This window comes from Chiloscyllium plagiosum, chromosome 20, assembly GCF_004010195.1.
Source record: "Chiloscyllium plagiosum isolate BGI_BamShark_2017 chromosome 20, ASM401019v2, whole genome shotgun sequence".
NCBI classification, from domain to species: domain Eukaryota; kingdom Metazoa; phylum Chordata; class Chondrichthyes; order Orectolobiformes; family Hemiscylliidae; genus Chiloscyllium; species Chiloscyllium plagiosum.
This window is the reverse complement of record NC_057729.1, coordinates 52037800-52057584: the sequence shown is the minus strand read 5'-3', so window position 1 is coordinate 52057584 and position 19785 is coordinate 52037800. Positions and strand designations below refer to the sequence as shown.

Sequence of the window (19785 nt, the reverse complement as noted above, 5' to 3'; positions counted from 1 at the left end):
CGCCGAGTCCTGTTTCCTGGTTGCACCTGTTCTCTGGCCTAATTTGGTTCCCACTAAAGTGATGAAGTCATTGTCAAATTCTCAATCTCATTTTCAAACCCCTCCATACCCTCACCTATCCCTGCCTCTGTAATCTCTTCCAGCCCCATGAATACACCCTCCTAATCTGCCTTCTTAAGAATTCCTGTTTTTAATCCCTTTACTATCTCCTGCTGCCAAGACCCGAAGCTCTGGAATTCCTTCCCAGAACCTTTCTGACTTACAACCCCTCTTTCACTCTTCATGGTAGTTCCTTCAGTCCTATCTCCATGACCAAGCATGTCAACCATCTGCCTTAATATCAATTTATGTGACCTGATATCTGTTGATCCCACGAAGCACCTTAGGATGTTTTATTGCGTTGTAGGTGCTATCTATTTAAGTTGTTGTTGTACAAGTTTGATTTTGTTTTTGTCACTCTTCCTTTATTTTGCCAAGTTACTTTTAAGGTGGTGCTACATTTTGATTTCTCTTTATATTTGTAGGTACAGCAGTAAAGTTCAGAGTTAGTAATGGGTGATCGTGCAATACACCGACATCAACGACTCTGGGGACACTGGTTTGAATCCCATCAGGGCTAGAATGTGAAGTAAAATATGGAATTAAAAAAAAACTAATCACAGCTGTAGAGATCAGAAACCACAAGTGTTTTGAAAACCCACCTAGTGCATCAATGCTACTTAAGTGAAGGAAAACTGCCATCTTTAGCTGATTCTAGCCTACCTGTAATTCCAGATTCATAACAAAAACAGAAATTGCTGGTGATACTCAGCAGATCCAGCAGGATCTGGGGGGAGAAAGCAAAGTTAATGTTCTGTGCCTGGTGACTTTTCATTAGACTCATAGGTAGATGGCTGACTCCTTCTCAAATGGCAGAAGACCAGAAACTTGGAGCTGTGGTAAATAGCAAGGAGGAAAGCCTTAGACTACAGGACAATTCAGATGGGCTGAATAGAAGCAAATAGAATTCAATCCTGAAAATTGTGAAGAGCTACATTTGAGGGGACTAACAAAGGCAAGGGAATGGTATGATCTTAGGAAATAGAGACCATTAGAGGATCTACTTTGCTCAAAACAATCTGCAGCAGTCAATCCACATAATATTTTGTAAAGTCCTCTTTGGAAATAGAACCAGTCTGACTCAAGATTGGGATACAGGCAAACTCTAACCTCACACCTTTAATGCATTATCTGAGCTGAGCTGTCACCTTTTTATAAAACCTTATGTTATCTCAAGAATGTGACTTAAAAGAAGTTCTGGGATTTACATATTAATGAACCGAAACCTGCAACCCCATTCTAAAAGATGAAAGACTCAACAGTGATCTAGGTTTGTTCAATATATTTCTTCTTCCTCAGGCTGCTGAGGAAATTGGGCATGACAGCAAATACCCTCGCCAACGTTTACAGACCCGCCATCGAGAGCATTCTGTCTGGATGTATCACTATCTGGTATGGCAACTGTACCATTCAAGATCGAAACGGTTACAGAGAGTGGTGAACTCGGTCCGGAGAATCACAAAGGCCGACCTCCCATCTATAGAATCCATCTACCAGGCCTGCTGTCAAGGAAAGGCTGCCAGCATTCTCAAAGATCCATCCCAGCCTGGCAATGTTTTTCTACAACCTCTACCATCGGGGAGAAGGTACAGAAGCCTGAACACACGCAGCAGCTGGTTTCAAAACAGTCTCTATCCTACTGTTGTTAGAATACTGAATGGACTCACAAACGCTTAACATTTGCCTGTACCTGTGTTTTGTTTTTGCCGCTGTTTACCTATTATTTACTTATCTATGCTACTTAACTCTGTGATCTGCCTGTATTGCTCGCAAGACAAAGCTTTTCACTGTGCCTTGGTACACGTGACAATAAACTCAATTCAACAGCATTTCAGTTGCATGACACTGTAATCTTTTGCTATAAATTCTGTGTCTTATGGTTCTGCTCCACAATCACCTGATGAAGGAGCAGCACTCTGAAAGCTAGAGCTTCCAAATAAACCTGTTGGACCAAGACTCCCAAACTAAGCTAGTTCCATTTGCCTACATTTGGCCCATATCCCTCTAAATCTTCCCTATTCATCTACCTGTCCAAATGTCTTTTAAATGTTGTAACTGTGCCCACCTCGACCAGGGTGGGTACAGTTACAACATTTGCCTAAAGCTCTTAAAGGTATAATTTAACAAATAGTAATTCTATACTAGGAGTCCTGTGCACTGTTTTGGTTTACATATTGCAAAAAATGACATGAGGTAAAGTGGAAAAAAAATTTACAAATAGAGAGATCTAGGGGCTCGAGGACATAATTCTTTGAAACTTATGCCACAAGTAGACAGGATGGTTAAGAAGGCTTTGAGCACACTTGCTCAGACCATTGAGTGTAGGAATTGGGTCATCATGTTGAGGTTAAGCAGAATGGTGGTGAGGCCACTTTGAGTACTGTGTACCCTGCTATAGTAAGGATATTATTAAATTGCAGAGGCTGCAGAAAACATTTACCAGGCTGTTGGCAGGTCTGGAGGATTTGAGTTTATAGAGAGAAGCTGGGACTTTGTTCATGAGAACATAGGAGGTTGATGGATGACCCTGTAGAGATTTCTTTTTATTAGATTAGATTACTTATAGTGTGGAAACAGGCCTTTCGGCCCAACAAGTCCACTCTGACCCGCCGAAGCGCAACCCACCCAGACCCATTCCCTACATTTACCCCTGCACCTAACACTACGGGCAATTTAGCATGGCCAATTCACCTAACGTGCACATTTTTGGACTATAATCATAAGGTGCATAGATAAGATGTATAACAAAGGTCTTTTCCTTAATGTGGCATTTTGTAAGGTGAGAGGAGAGGAGAAAGGTTTAAAAGGGACACGAGGGACAACTTTATCCACACAGAGGGTGGTTCACATGTGGAAGTGTTAAAGGTGGGTACAGTTACAACATTTAAAAGACATTTGGACAGGTAGATGAATAGGGAAGATTTAGAGGGATATGGGCCAAATGTGGGCAAGTGGAACTAGCTTAGTTTGGGAGTCTTGGTCAGCATGAATGAGTTGGACCAAAGGGTCTGTTTCTGTGCTGCATGACTAGACAAATATATTACTAGAACTGATGCCAGAACTACCAGGATGGATTGAATAGATCAGGATTCTTTCCCCAGAAAGAGAAACAGTTCAGAATTGGCCTGAGAGAAGTCTAGAATTATGAAGAGGTTTGATCGGTTGGATATAGAGATGTTTTTGTTTATTGAAAGACTTGGAAAAAGGGTCTCTAAATCAAAGACAGTTACTTATAAATTCAACAATGAATTAAGAGAAAGGTCTTTGCCTAAGGAGTGAATGCAGTGTGGAACTTGTTATGACAGTGAGTGCTTGGGACAATGAGCATGGACATCTTCAATGCAAACCTCGATAAATATACAAGGGACAAATAAAAGAGGCTCATGCGGAGCATTAACACTGGTGAGACACACAAAGAGATAGTGACTCTAGTAACAAAAAGAAACACTGGTGAAAATTATATCATAAGAAGACTGACTATAGTAGATAGAAACAGCAGGAGACCATTCTCAAGCTGCTCCACCATTCAGTAGGATCATGGCTGATCCAATATTCCTCACGTCCACTTTCCTGCCCTTTCCCTGTAACCCTCAATTTCCTGACTGGTCAAGGATCTATCGATCTCACTATTGAATATACACAAGGACTCTGCCCCACAGATCTCTGTAGCAAGGAGTTCCAAAGACTCTTAACTCTCAGTTTCCCAAATAAATGAAGAGTGGCTTAAGTCAAAATATTGGATCTATTTGTGGGCAGCCTTTACATTTTGCCATATCATGAAACAACAAATCTAGACCCTTCACACCATCTCCATGTTGGAAAGGTGACACCTTTGTCCACTCATTTAAGACATCTCTGTATATAAAAAAAATCTAGCTTACTGGTATATAAAAAAAACTCAGAATGGTGGCAATACTTAGCAGATCAGATAGCACCTGTGGAGAGAGAAACAATTAATATTTCAGCCCTACAAACTTATTTGTGTTCTGTACCAAACAAGAAAGGTGACAATTCTATTGCAAAAGCAACTTTTAAATCCCATGTAACTGTCTCACTCGTTTGGCACTTGGCACAATCTTTCCCCACCTCAAGTATTCCTCAAATACCGGAGTCTCAGTACTTCCTAGCTAGAAATGGTTATGTGCTTTTTAACTTTGTCCATCCCAGTCCAACACTAGCACCACTATCTATATCAGAGCTAGAAAGAACTGCTGACACAATTTGTGTGCCACACTGCCCTCCAGTGGTACTTCAGTTGTTTGTGTCAATAACCAAACACACCAAAGCGTTTACATGTATATAAGCAACTTTATTGTAGTAAAACTTTCCAAGGTACTTTACAGGCACATTATCAGATGAAACCTGACACCGAACCACACAAGGGTACATTAGGACAGATTATCAAAAGCCTGTCCAAAGATTTTAAGAAGCATCTTTTATAAAGAGGAGGGAGACAGAGACACGGAGGGAATTTCAGAGTTCACAGCTTCGTGCAAGCTGCTGAATCTGATATGTGATTCTCCACAAAGATGCACCCTCTAAATAAGATTGTTCAACACTGCGCACTAGTGCATTTGGCTCAGTTTGAGAGGGCGGGTTGCTCCAGTTCAGAAATATGTCAGAAAGCAACCAGAAAGGTTAGCAAAGACTGAACAAGAAACAAGGGAGATGCAAATGAGAGCTGAATAAACACACAGACAAAACAATCATCGCAGGAAAATGTGACAGGTAAGGAGAAAGATGTGAGACAAAATGGGCTTCATTTTCATGAAAAGAAAAAATAGTACCAGAAAACCTGATAGCTACATAGTGTCTTTTCCATTAAAAGAAACCTCCTCCATGCCTCTTGCCACTACAAAACATAAAGAAGCATTGGAGATATTAGTTCAGATGACCAAAATATTGAACAAAGATGTAGGTTTTAAGGAGGGATAGAGAAGCAGAGAGAGAGAATTCCAGAGCTTGGGACCCAGACAGTTGATGGCATGACATCAAAAATAGAGCATCTAAAATCACGGATGGTTAAGAGACCAGAATGCAAGGAGCACAGATCTCAGAGGGTGACAGGACTAAAACAGACTACAGCAGATGTATGATGAGGCCATGAGGGGATTTTAAAATGAGGAAGAGAATTTTAAAATTGTGATCTTGCTTGGCCAGGAGCAGGTCAATGAGCACAGGCGTGACTGGGGAGTAGGTGTGAATTAATTCAACACATTGATGTTTTATGTCCCCTCCAGATACAAGGGACATTGTGTGTTAAAGTGATTCACTGTGGTGGCCAGTCAATTCATCTAAATGAACTAAAGCATTTTAACATAAGTTAACTTGATGATAAGGCACATACATCAACTGATCAAAGGGATTTCAAATCTCCATTGATTTTTGGAATGTTTAGTTATTGTAGGAAGCTGGATACAATAAAAAATAGATATCAAATCAGCTTAAGCTGTCCTGGTCCTATTGAAGTCTCTGTAATATTAACACCTGTCTTATAGGTTAGAGCATAGAATCTTCAACACAAAACGGAGACTATTCAACTTGTTCTAGTTCTTTGAAAGAGCTATCCCAATTATTCCACTGCCCTGCAAATTTCTCCTTCCCAAGTATATATCTGATTCCTCTCTGAATCTTCTTCCAGGTGGTGGCGTCTAGATCAGTGCATAAAATATTTCTGATTTCTCTCTTGGATTTTTCTGCAAGCTGTTTTCATCACCGCCCTCTGCCTCAATGAGCAACTCTCCTGCCAGTGGCAATGATTACTCCTTCATTGTATTCTTAAATCCGCACTGTCAGCTCTGAGAAAGTGCAATCTGATTAACACCACAGTACTGCACATCCTTTACACTGTTATAAAAAGCAAAAGAACTGCAGATGGTGTAAATTAGAAATAAAAACTGAAATTGCTGGAAAAGCTCAGCAAGTCTGGCAGCACCTATGGGGAGAAATCACAGTTATAATTCAGATCGAGTGACCTGACCTCAGTATATTCCATTTAAACTTTGACCTGAAAGTCAGTAACCTTATCTTCAACAAAGACAAAAACAAGCGAAGGTTTTCTTGAAGTAGCTCTTGCCTTTAGAAAGAGTAAAAGGTGTTTCCCAGCAGATTTTCACTTGTTTCAATATATTCATTACTAGCACACGTACACAAAATTGAATATGAAAAGTAAATGATTGTATTAGCAGACAGAGAACACCAGCCAATAGCTGTCAGTCAGGATGCTGTCTGTTCAATCACTGAAGGTCAGGAGTTGATGATCCCAAGTAGATTCGAAGATCTGAAATGGTGGATCGGATAATCTTTGCAGGAATGGTTTCCTTCTTCAGTCTCTGGTAGGCAGCATATCGGTGGCACCCCCCAAACGAGTAGAAATAGTCCCCACCTTGATGGCCTTTGATCCAAAGGACATCTATTGGAGGCACATTGTGCACTTTATCTGTGTCCTGCAGAAGAAACAGATTGTTGCATTTGTTTGTTTTATAGAAAGGAACATCAACAGGACTAGCTCAGGACAACCATCCCCAAATGGAACAGGCTCATACTTTGGAGAGGGTAGGCAGAAGATTACAAGTCCCCCGAGTCTTCTTCACTATAATGCTGGCTTCTAGATCTTCAATATACTGGGAATGAGTGGGCTGTCTTATGATGATACAGTCAGACTGGGCTAGTTCCCAGTTTAGAAGAGTTTAGAAGAGTGAAGGGTAACTGCGACAAAGTGTAGAGGTGTAAAGGCCATGTCATTTTATTTTCCTGTATTTTTGATTGCAGACTGAAATGGAAAAAGTGATGTTTTACAAATAAAGGATTACTTCCCTTTTAAAAAGCAAATTACAAGACACTCACTGCAAAGGTGGTTTGCACAGCTGTTTGCTCATGTGGGGGTTGGTCAATGAGGGGGTGGGAAGGTGCTATGAGCTGGAAGCAGGGAGTGTTTACAAAGAGGTTCAGCCAGCAACAAGTGACTGATGGGTCTGTGGAATGATGACCAACTGTCAACAACAAAGGTCGTCTGCCTGTCAACAACTATGTGATTAGTTCCCAGGTAACTCAACAGCTCTCGGGTGTGATTATTTGGTCAGAAGCCATCAGACCTCCAAAACAAAAGGAATGAGTTGGATGCAGCAAAAAAAAAACACCCCAAGTCTGAAGGAAGCCAGTTTATTTCATCCATTAGTTACTGTAAGGTGTGCTTTCTAATCAATAGGTCAGAGACTTTAAGAGTTGCGAACCAGTCACACTGTGCCTTTTGCAAAGATGTGAAAGTAATAGGAGAACAGAGATTTGAAGAGCAGCAAGTCCTGACAAACCAAAAGAATCACCTCAATGAACCCTGTGGAGAGGGACCACTGAACTACCCTTCCAGTCTTTCCCTCCATCCACAACACTCATTTTTTTGGGGGTTAACGTGTATGAGTGGAGGGAAAGTTTTATAACACTAGGGTGGGCAGTTGGAAGCAGAAAGCTCCAATGTGACAATATAGGGTCATACAGCATGGAAACAGACCCTTCAGTTCAACTAGTCCATGCCAACCAGGTTTCCTAAACCTAGCTAGTCCCATTTGCCTGTGTTTGGTCTATATCCCTCTAAACCCTTCCTCTTCATGTACCCATCCAGATACCTTTTAAATGCTGTAATTGTACGAGCTCTACCAAATCCTCTGGCAGCTCATTCCATACACTTACTACCCTCTGTGTGAAAAAGTAGCCCCTAAGGTCCCTTTTAAATCTTTCCACTCTCACCTTAAACCTATGGCTGTAGTTCTGAACTCCCCCACCCTTGGAAAAAGACCTTGGCTATTTACCATATCAACGTTCCCCATGATTTTATAAACATCCATAAAGGTCACCCCTGAGCTTCTGACACTCATGGCAAAAAGTCTAAGAATTTCGAGCCTCTCCTTGTAACTCAAACCTTCCAACCCTGGTAATATCCATGTCAATATTTTCTGCACCCTTCCTAGTTTAAAGAATATCCTTCTTATAGCACTAGAATTATATGCAGAATTCCAAAAGTGGCCTTGCCAATGTCTTGTACAGGTGCAACATGATGTCACAACTCCTATACTCAATGCTCTGACCAATGAAGGCAAGTATCCAAACGCCGCCTTCACCATCCTGTCTATGTGTGACACTGCTTCCAAGGAATTACATACCCAGTCATTGTTGGCAACTCTATGTCTATTTGACCACAGTCAATAACCACACAGAGAAGCTGCAGTGTTAATAGGAATTCTACTTATTTTTCTTCTCCTTATGCTAAGGGCTTTGAAATCAATTGTCTAACCCCCAACTAATGATCACCAGATCAGGGATCAAACTTGAGTCTTCTAGGTTTCTACAGCGCAGCTGCTTCCTGCCTCAAATGGACGGGACATTTGAGTGAGGTGGGCGAAATGTACTGCTTACTATACAGTGGGCCTTGCTGGGAAAATATGCAAGTGTGGAGGTTTGGTCAAGTCCGGCTGTCATGGACAAATAGCTCATCAATGTTCAACGTTTCCTCATGTCGCAAGAACGGCCACTTGTGAGAGAAGCCAGCGAGAGATTCTAGCTCCAAACAGGTGAGGCTGGCTTCAGATGATGGAAATGGAAATACAAAATATATGAGGTGTTAACAGAATAAATACAGGCCATTCAGCCCATCATGTCCAAGCTGTTGCTTATGTTCCATACTAGCCTACTTCCTCCCTTCTTTCTCCCAGCAATTTTTCTTCTATTTCTTTCTTTTTCACGTGCTGTCCAGCTTTCCTTTAACTACTATTCCCTACAAATGCTCCATGTGATGCAAAGTTCCATATTCTCAAATAATGTTCTTCTGAACTTATTACTGGTTATCTTATATTTTTGGTCTCAGGTTCAGGTCTCTTCCAGACTTTTTGTTTCCTATCAAATCTCTTAATCTTGAAAGCATCCACCAGCTTATCCCCAGGAATGTTCCCTCCAGGCTGTGCAGTAATCCAGTGCAGGCTGTGCACAGGTTAGCCCTTCTAAGTTACTATACCTGAACAGCCATGCAGAATAAAAATCTAAAGTGACCACATTCTTAAGTAAGTCAAATACACTCAACAAATACTGCCTCTCAATCTTTTTTTCCCTGCTCCAACCTGTTCAATCTTTCCTGATAGGTATCACTACTGTTTATATCATTTCTGGCATCGCCCAATTATTTTTGCTGCTTTTCCTTGTGTCTTCAAGTCCTATCTGTAATCTAGAACTGTTTACACCACTCCAAGTGTGGCCTAATCAAGGCTCTGCACAATTTTAGCATAAAGGATACTCTGGAATAGCTCACTGGGGTAATTGGGAATGTGGAGTTCAGGCCAAAGTCAGGTCAGTCATGATCAAGTTTAGGGGAGGCAATGCCCTAGTGGTATTACCATTAATCTGCCAATCTAGATACCAGCTGATGTTCAGGGGACCTGGGTTTGAATCCTGTCATGGCAGATGCTGGCATTTGAATTCAATAAAAAAAAATTAAAGTCTAACGTCAGACCCATTTGAATAAAAAGTCACTAATAAAAAGTCACTGGTTCACTAATGCTCTTTAGGGAAGGATATTTTTACCCGGTCTGGCCTACTTGTGACTTCAGACACACAGCAATGTGGTTGACTTTTAACTGCCTCCTGGGCAATTAGGGATGGGCAATAATTACTGGCCTGGCCAGTGATGTTCACATCCTGTGAATGAATAAAAAAATGTTGAATGGTGGAAAAGGCTCAACGGGCTGAATGGCTTACTACTGCTACTACGTTTACATGTTTGTTTGTATGTATGCATTGGGGCCGTCACAGAATGTTCACCGCTAGCTTCCAGGGACAGTTACAGAAAAGCAACAAATTCCAACCTTGCCAGAGATGCCCACATCCCATGACAGAGTTAAAAGAAACAATCAAGCTGAGTTTTAGAAGGTTTGCAATAGAGTTGTCCATTCACTCAGCTGGGATTTATTCCAAAAACTCTGATCTAGATTCACTACATATCATTATTAATAATGAAACACAGCTTCAGAGAATAGGAAGATATTGCAGGAGGGGTGAGGGGGATTGGACCTTAAAAATCAGACATGCCGTTTATTGGATAAAAGTGTTGAATTAAGGAGCTAGAGGAGTGTGAGTCAGAACAAAAATTACCTTGGTATAAGCGACAGGAAATGCAATCTGGAATCTTTGGGAATAAACACCTTTCAAAGTGTTAATACAATGGGTAGTGGTAGTGGAAAAGCCAAATAGATTCTTAAGATGTGTAGCTTAAGGGATATAGTACAAATCCAGGAAGTGGATAGTTAGCTTGTACAAAGCTCTGAGTCACTCCACCTTGAGTATTGTTTATAATTCTGGGCATCATGTCACAGGAGGGATATCCTGACCTTGGAGAGAATACAAAGAAGGCCACACTAAAGCAGACAAATGGGACTCGACCATAAAGAAAGACCAGGAATATTTACATTGGAATAAGACAACTCAGACTGGGGGCCTCCGAGATATTTGCAGCAAATCCTCGAATATAGCTTAGCTTTAAAAAAAATCTGAGACAGCATTCCTCGCAAAAACCACAGAAATGGCACTTGGCCCATCTTGTCCATGCTGACCCACAGACACCCAGATACTCTTTCTAGTCCAATCCTGCACACGGCCCATCATTTGGGGTGGGGGCAGGGGGCACAGTGGCTCAGTGGTTATCATTGCTGCCTCACAACGCCAGGGACCTGGGTTCGATTCCAGCCTCGGGCAACTGTCTATTGGAGTTTGCACATTCTCCCCATGTCTGTGCGGGTTTCCTCACAGTGCTCTGGTTTCCTCCTGCAATCCAAAGATGTGCAGATTAGGTGAATTGGCCATGCTAAATTGCCCATAGTGTTCAGCGATGTGTAGGTTAGTTGCATTAGTCAGGGGTAAATGTAGAGTAATAGGGTAGGGGAATGGGTCTGGTTTGGTTAATGTTGGTGTGGGCTTGTTGGGCTGAATGGCCTGTTTCCACACTGTAGAGATCCTATGATTACCTCATGCCAAACTCCTGCTTATACCCCATACCTCTGCATATTATTTCAATCCAAATAATCATCCAATGCCTCCTCAAATGTCACAAGTGAAGCTGCCTCTACTGCTCCTAAACGCTCCATACCTTAATGAAGAAACGTTCCCTGTCTTACCAGGGGCTGCTCACTCATTAGAGAGAAACAGCTGGTGGTGGTGGTTTTAACCTGAGGGTCATCATGTCTCAGGCAAGGGAAGGGGTTGAAAGGCAGAGTCCTCCACGGTAACTGCAGGAAGACCTCAGACCAGGAAACCAGATTCTGGATCAGTGGTGCTGGAAGAGCACAACAGTTCAGACAGCATCCAAGGAGCAGCAAAATTGACGTTTCAGGCAAAAGCCCTTCATCAGGAATAAAGGCAGAGAGCCTGAAACGTGGAGAGATAAGCTAGAGGAGGGTGGGGGTGGGGAGAGAGTAGCATAGAGTACAATAGGTCAGTGGGGAAGGAGATGAAGGTGATAGGTCAGGGAGGAGAGGGTGGAGTGGATAGGTGGAAAAGGAGCTGGGCAGGTCGGACAAGTCCGGACAGGTCAGGGGATCGAGTTGCTGGAGGTTAGAAGCTAGGATGAGGTGGGGGAAGGGGAAATGAGGAAACTGTTAAAATCCACATTGATGCCCTGGGGTTGAAGTGTTCCAAGGCGGAAGATGAGGCGTTCTTCCTCCAGGCATCTGGTGGTGAGGGAGTGGCGGTGAAGGAGGCCCAGGACCTCCATATCCTCGGCAGAGTGGGAGGGGGAGTTGAAATGTTGAGCCACTGGCGATTTGGTTGATTGGTGCGGGTGTCCCGGAGATGTTCCCTAAAGCGCTCTGCTAGGAGGCGCCCAATCTCCCCAATGTAGAGGAGACCGCATCGGGAGCAACGGATACAATAGATGATATTAGTGGATGTGCAGGTAAAACTTTGATGGATGTGGAAAGCTCCTTTGGGGCCTTGGATGGAGGTGAGGGAGGAGGTGTGGGCACAGGTTTTACAGTTCCTGCGTTCTGTCCTTGTTACGGTTGGAGGGGTGGGGTCTGAGGGCGGAGGTGCGGGATGTAGACGAGATGCGTTGGAGGGCATCTTTAACCACGTGGGAAGGGAAATTGCGGTCTCTAAAGAAGGAGGCCATCTGGTGCGTTCTGTGGTGGAACTGGTCCTCCTGGAAGCAGATATGGCGGAGGCGGAGGAACTGGGAATACGGGATGGCATTTTTGCAAGAGGTAGGGTGGGAAGAGACCAGCCCTAGCTACTCTCTGTTATTTTCTCACTTTACATTTGCTCTTTTTGCAAATCACATTAAAATTTGTGCCCTCTTGTTCTTGTTCCCTTTAGAAGTCACATGAAACCAGGTTATAGTCCAACAAGTTTATTTGAAATCGCAAGTTTTCGGCGTGCTGCCCCTTCGTCACCTGACAAAGGAGTGAGGGTCTGAAAACTTGCGATTTCAAATAAACCTGTTGGCTATAACCTAGTGTCATGTGACTTCTGACTTTGGTCCACCCCAGGCCAACACCTGCACCTCCACACTTTGGGAGCAGTTTGTACCTATCCATTTGGTCCCACCCACTCATGATCTTGAAAACCCCACTTAGATCTCCTGTTATCCTCACATTATCCTCATATCTGAAGCTCCTCATTCCTGGAATCATTCTCATAAATTGCTCTTTACTATCTCCGATACGTTCACATCCTTCCCATAATGTGGCAGCCAGAATTGTACACAATACTTCAACGGAGTTTTAACTAGCGTCGTCAACAAGTTTGAAATCACCTCCTTGGCCTTATACTATATGCCCCTATTAATAAAGCACAAGATGCTGTCTGCTTAACAGCTCCCTCTACCTGTCCTGCCACCTTCAATCAATAATACCCAGGTGCCTCTGCCACTGCATCCACTTGGGATTTGCACCACTTATTTTATATTGTCTTCCAGTGGTTCTTTCTACCAAAATGCATAATAAGGCTGACTTAGACAGATTTTTAATGAGTAAGGAAATCAAGGGTTCTGAGGGAAAAGGCAGATAAAGTGGAGTTGGGAATCATCAAAACAGCCTTGATGGGCTCAACGGCCTCCATCTGGCACTATGTCTTATTGCTACGGTCTTTCTTTACTTTTTTAAAAATTTAACCTATTTTTCTAATCAACCTATTCAGAGATATTATACATACCTTTGGAGCAGGTGGGACTTAAACTATCACTGCACCACAAGAGACCCCCTTGTTATGGTCTTATCATCCCACACTTCTCTGCATTGATCTTCATCAGTCAGCTATCCACTCACTCCACAAATTTGATTACATCCTTTCGGAGTTCCAAATTATTGTTCTCACAGTTTACAATTCTTCCAAGTTTTGAATCACATGCAAGCTTTGAAATTGTCACTGGTACAGCAAGATCTTGATCATTCATGTAGATCAGGAAATTCAAGGGTCCCAATATTGTTCCCCAGGGGAACTTTACACAGCCCTTTCTCCAGCCTGGAAAGTAACCAGTGAATCTTCATGATAACCGATAAGGAATGGTTCTGATGAAGTCACCAGACTCAAAGTGATACCTCTGCTTTCTCCCCACAGATGCTGCCAGACCTACTGAGTTTCGCCAGCAATTTCTATTTTTGTTTCAGGTCTGCAGCACCTGCAATTCCCTGTTTTATATGACTGAAAACTATCCATTGACACTCTGTTTCCTGTTCTTCAACCAATTTCATATCCACTTTGTCACTGTCTCTTTTATTCAATGGCTGATAACTTTTCTCAGATTTGTTGTGAGACACTGTCTCAAACACCTTATGGAAATCCATGTTCACCACAATTAATAGCATTAGCCACATCAAACCTCTTACTTCCTCAATAAATTCCAACAAGTTGGATTAGATTCCCTACAGTATGGAAACAAGTGCTTCAGCCCAACAAGTCCACACCGACCCTCCAATGAGTAACCCACGCAGTCCAATTCCCCAACCCCTGACTAATACATCTATCATAATGGCAATTTAGCATGGCCAATCCACCTAACCTGCACACCTTTGGATTGTGGGAGGAAACCGGAGCACCTGGAGGAAACCCATGCAGATATGGGGAGAATGTGCAAACTCCAAACAGTCGCCCGAGGTGGGAATCGAACCCGGGTCCTTGGCGCTGTGTGGCAGCAGTGCTAACCACTGAACCACCGTGCCACCCCAAAGTAAGTCACAGTTCCCCTTCAGAAGTCCAAGCTAACACCGGGTATATCACATTATCCTCTGCCACTATCGCCACCTACAAACCTACCCCACCACTGGGGATATATTTCCCTCCCCACACCTACCTGCATTTCAGAGAAACCATTCCCTCCGTGACTCTCTTGTCAGATCCACATCCCAATACTGGCACCTTCCCCTGCCAACGCAGGAAGTGCAAAACCTGTATCCACACCTGCCACCGCACCTCCATCCAAGGCCCCAAAGGATCCATCTACATCCAACAGAGATTTCCCTGTACTTCCACTCACACCATCTACTGCATCCGTTGCATCCGACGTGGTCTCCTCTACATTGGGGAGACAGGACACCAACTTGTGGATTGTTTTAGAGAACAAATCTGGGACACCTGCACCAACAACCACACCACCCCATGGCTAAATACTTTAATTCCCCCTCCCACTCCACCAAGGACATGCAGGCCCTGGGCCTCTTCCATCACCAAACCCTAACCACCCGACTGGAGGAAGAACACCGCATCTTCTGGACTGGGACCGTGCAACCACACTGGATGAATGCGGAGTTCACCAGTTTCCTCATTTCCCCTCCCCCCACCTTATCCCAGTCACAAGCCTCCAACTCAGTACTGCCCTCTTGACCTGTCCATCTTCCTTCCCACCCATCTGTTCCACCCTCCTCTCCAAACTATCACCTTCCCTAACCACCTTCATTTATCCATCACATTCCTAGTTACCTTCCGCCCCAGCCCCACCTCTTTCCCATTTATCTCTCCGCCCCCTTGGCCCACAAGCCTCATTCCTGATGAAGAGCTTATGCTCAACATGTCGATTCTCCTAGTCCTTGGATGCTGTCTGACACGCTGTGCTTTTCCAGCGCCACATCCTCGAGTCTTCCTCATCAACCCACTTTTTTCTTCCTCATCAACCCACATTTTATACATGACTAATTCTATCCCATATAAATCTCGAAACTTCCCCACTATTGAGGTTAAACTGACTGGTCCACAATTGCCAGACTTATCTGTACAAACCTTCTTGAACAAGACTGCAATGTGTGCAATTCTCCAATCTTCTGGTACCTCCCCAGAGTCTAGGGAAGACGAAAGATTATGGTCACTGCCCTGACAATTTCCACTCTCACTGCCTTCAGTATTCTTGGAAATATCTCATCCTCTCCTGGTGCCTTGTCAACTTTAAGTTTGATTAGATTAGATTCCCTACAATATGGAAACAGGCCCTTCGGCCCAACAAGTCCACACTGACCATTCAAAGAGTAACCCACCCAGACCCAGTCCCCTACCCTATGTTTACCCCTGACTAATGCACCTAACACTATGGGCAATTTAGCATGGTCAATTCACTTGAGTTGCACATTTTTGGATTGTGGGAGGAAACTCATGCAGATGCATGGAGAATGTGCAAACTCCACACAGGGAGTTGGCCAAGATGGGAATTGAACCTGGGTCCTTGGTGCTGTGAGGCAACAGTGCTAACCACCGAGCCCCCATGCTGCCCTTCTAACAGTCTATTCAATATTTCTTCCTCAACAATGTTGAATCCTTCTCGACACAGTTTCCTCCTCTGTCACCATGGCCTGGGTAGCATTTCTCTCTTTGGTAAAGACAGATGGACAATATTCATTTAACTCAGCTACACCCCTGGTCCCATGTGTAAATCTCATTTGTGATCTCTAATTAGGCCTACTCCCCCTTTTACCATTCCTTTATTATCTTTATATATGTCTATTAAAGGCTTTGGGACACCCTAATTTTGGATGCCAGTGTTTTCTCCTAATCTCTCTTTGCTGTCTCTTACTTGCCCCTCTCTGAACCTTCTGCATTCCTCTTTGTTCTCAATTATATAATCTATTTGACACCTCTCATTAGCATACTTTATTTTAATTTCTATCTCCTTTGTCATTCAAGAGCCCTGGATTTGTCTGTCCTACTTTTCCCATTTGAGGGAATATACCATGACTGTAAAAAAAAATCTTTGAAAGTAGGACAATGTTCAGTTACAGTTTTTTTTCCTGACAACTTCTCATTCCAGTCTATCCTGCCCCAGCTCTCTTCTTGCCCATTGAGATTGGCTCAGTGCCAAATGATTTTTCTTATCCTCCACCATCATACTGAACCTGAGATACAATGATAGCTGGGCGAAATTGAGGACTGCAGATGCTGGAGATCAGGGTCAAGATTAGAATGGTGTTGGAAAAGCACAGCAGGTCAGGCAGCATCCGAGGAGCAGAAACATTGATGTTTCAGGCAAAAGCCCTTCTGACACTTGATTCATTTAGCCATCTCTTTTCCAAGAGCCAGGTCCAACATTCTTGTTGGATGGAAACAAAAGGTGCAATGCATTGTGGGCATTTCTTCTGAAAACAATTCAAAAACCCTTGCCTCACTTGCCCCTTACATTTCCAGTATTCCGTCCACAACTGAGTCATTGATGTCCCACATTGTAATCTATAATGTAGACGTCTCTCTAATTTCTCTTCAAACTTGTACCTTTACAACCTTCCCAATATGAGTGATCTGCAGACTAGTAAGTAGGTTTGTGGATGACACCAAAATTGGTGGTATCATGAACAAAGAAGAAAGTTATCTAAGATCACAAAGCGATCTTGATCAATTGGATCAATGGGCTGAGGAGGGGCAGACGGAGCTTAATTTGGATAAATGCGAGGTATTGGATCTTGGTAAAACAAAAAAAAGGGAAGACTTATACAATTAATGATAAGGCCCAAGGTAGTGTTGTAGAACAGAGAGAGACTTAGAGGTTCAGATACATAATTCTTTGAAATTTGCTTCACAGTTAGACAGGATGGATAAGAAGACTTACCTTCATTGTTCAGAGCTTTGAGTATAGAAGTTGGGATGTTGAGGTTATATGGGATGTTGGTGTGGCCTCTTGTGGAGAACTGTGTGCAGTTCTGGTCACCTTGATATGGGAAGAATATTTTTAAACTAAAGAGGGCTCAGAAAAGATGTACCAGGATGTTGCTGGGAATAGATGGTTTGAGTTATAAAAATAGGCTGGGACTTTTTTTCACTGTAATTCAGGACCTTATAGCAGTTTACAAAATCATGAAGGGCATAGATAAGGTGAAAAGCAAGGGTCTTTTCCCTAGAGTGTGGGAGTTGAAAACTAGGGGCATATTTTTAAGGTGTGAGGAGAAAATTTTAAAAAGGATATGAGTGACAACTTTAAAAAAAACATGCAGAGAGTGGTTCATGTGTGGAAAGAAAGTGGTGGATGCAGGTACAGTTACAACATTTAAAAGACACATGAGGGGCATGGATAGGATAAATAGGCAAAGTCTTTTCCCTGGGGTCGGGGAGTCCAGAACTAGAGGGCATAGGTTTAGGGTGAGAGGGAAAAGATATAAAAGAGACCTAAGGGGCAACTTTTTCACACAGAGGGTGGTACGTGCATGGAATGAGCTGCCAGAGGATGTGATGGAGGCTGGTACAATTGCAACATTTAAGAGGCATTTGGATGGGTATATGAATAGGGAGGGTTTGGAGGGATATGGGCTGGGTGCTGGCAGGTGGGACTAGATTGGGTTGGGATATCTGGTCAGCATGGACGGGTTGGGCCGAAGGGTCTGTTTCCATGCTGTACATCTCTATGACTCTATGACATTTCAATAAGTACATAAGTAGGAAAGATTTGGAGTGATAGAGGCCAAACACAGGCAAGTGGGACTGGTTTGGTTTAGTTTAGGAACATGGTCAGCGGGTACTAGTGCAACCAAAGGACCTGTTTCCATGCTGTGTGAGTCAATGACCACATCATTGCTAACAATGTAATTATGACCTTTCTGTGCCTTAGCTCTAGCTAGATTGATTCTGTTCTTGAACTTGTGAGACATTCTCTTTTTCGGACACTGCAAAGCCCTCCTGAACTAATGTTGTTCCCCCTTCCCTATCTTCTTTTCTCTCACTGGGTGCAATGCTCCACTCTCTGGTTCGAATCCTGCAAGGATTTAAGAATACCTCTTCTCATATCAGCTGTTCCACCTCTACCCTGACCCGGAAGATATCGATCAAAAGCAGCAAGTTCCGACTCTGTCAGTGTCAAAGCTGAGCTATGATAAACATTAACTATAAATCGGAGGCTAGAATTAATCCCGTGATTATACACCATCCAAATCCCTCACAATACACAAAGTATCCCCATTAATAAAACGCAGCAAATTACCAAAAAAGAGCGAGAAATGAAATTTCGATTAAAAAGCGTTGTATCAAATCTTGTAAATCATGTCAGGTCATGGGACATGAATAATCACGTTCACTCAAAAACAATGTCATTTTAGTTCTCGATAGGAATATACATTTTAGGAATGGTTTTAATTTAATGTTCCTGGTCGACACCCCGCTGTATTTTTTTTTATCTCACCCATTCAGAGATAGTTGTTCCTAATAACCTCCAGAGGGAATGAAACATTGCGATGTCCTACCTCTATACTCTCCATCAGACTCCTCACTTTCTCTTGGTCCAGCACAGGAGGGAAGGGTCTGATGAGAATACTCATGGGCACATTGTGAGTCTCTGGGAGGTTCCCAGTGCGAACGCTGTCTATCTCTTCATGTTCAGCCTTGCTCGGTTGTGAATGGCTGGAACACTGCATACCTTCCCACGATTTCTGTAAAGTGTTAGCGAGGTTACAAAGTAACGGACGGCGGCTGTTGGATATTTGGTTGCGGACACGGTGTAACATTTCCTGGATTTGTTTTTGTTGCAATCACCAAGCGTTGATACAATGTGTCAGCTCAAGACAGAGCCAGGACTGATTCATTCACATCCCCGGGGTGGAGAGAATTCTCTGACCCTCCACACCTTTCCCCATTCACTGACTAGGGACGTCTAACCTTGCAGATTCAGAGTACACACCAACCACCATTCTCATCACTGATGTTATGTTTAAATGTATCATTTTAAAAATTAGAATACAAAACAATTATTAGCATCTCTCCCTTGGCAGGGTAGCTTTTAACTCGGCTTTTCTTTTTCGCAACGTCATCATGAATAGCGTTATTGGTGAATGATTGAGCAATGAGAATAGGCAGAATGAGTTGCAATTCAGTCAAAATACAGAAATGAAATAGAGGGCTTGGTCTCTGGTGCAATGATAACTTTTCTTTCAATGTGGGCAAAACAAAAATCTGATCATTGACTACAGGAAGAAAAGAGGAGGACATGCTCCCATCTACATCAAGGGAGCTGACATGAAGAGGGTGGAGAGCAGGTCAGAGTATTGAGTACAGTAGTTGGGAGGTCATGCTGTGGCTGTACAGGACATCGGTTAAACCACTGTTGGAATATTGCGTGCAGCTCTGGTCTCCTTTCTATCGGCAAGATGTTGTGAAACTTGAAAAGGTTCAGAAAAGATTTACAAGGATGTTGCCAGGGTTGGAGGATTTGAGCTATAGGGAGAGGCTGAATAAGCTGGGGCTGTTTTCCCTGGA

The 19785-nt window shown here is 43.0% G+C and overlaps 1 protein-coding gene across 2 annotated transcripts in view; it reads right to left on the bottom strand.

Annotated features, from left to right (window-relative positions):
• The window catches only part of srxn1 (sulfiredoxin 1 homolog (S. cerevisiae)), a 109318-nt gene extending 90093 nt beyond the window's left edge, over positions 1–19225 (bottom strand). The window contains exons 1-2 of one of the 2 annotated variants that reach the window (XM_043710817.1): positions 18777–19167; positions 4388–6545 (exon numbers count right to left, since the gene is read on the bottom strand). In XM_043710817.1, the coding sequence (XP_043566752.1) occupies positions 6336–6545; positions 18777–19037 (471 nt within the window). In that variant the 5' untranslated portion in view covers positions 19038–19167 and the 3' untranslated portion in view covers positions 4388–6335. Of the gene's footprint in view, positions 1–4387; positions 6546–18776 lie in introns of those variants that run through there. The other variant, XM_043710818.1, reaches the window with a different exon arrangement.
• Positions 19226–19785: the final 560 nt, after the last annotated feature.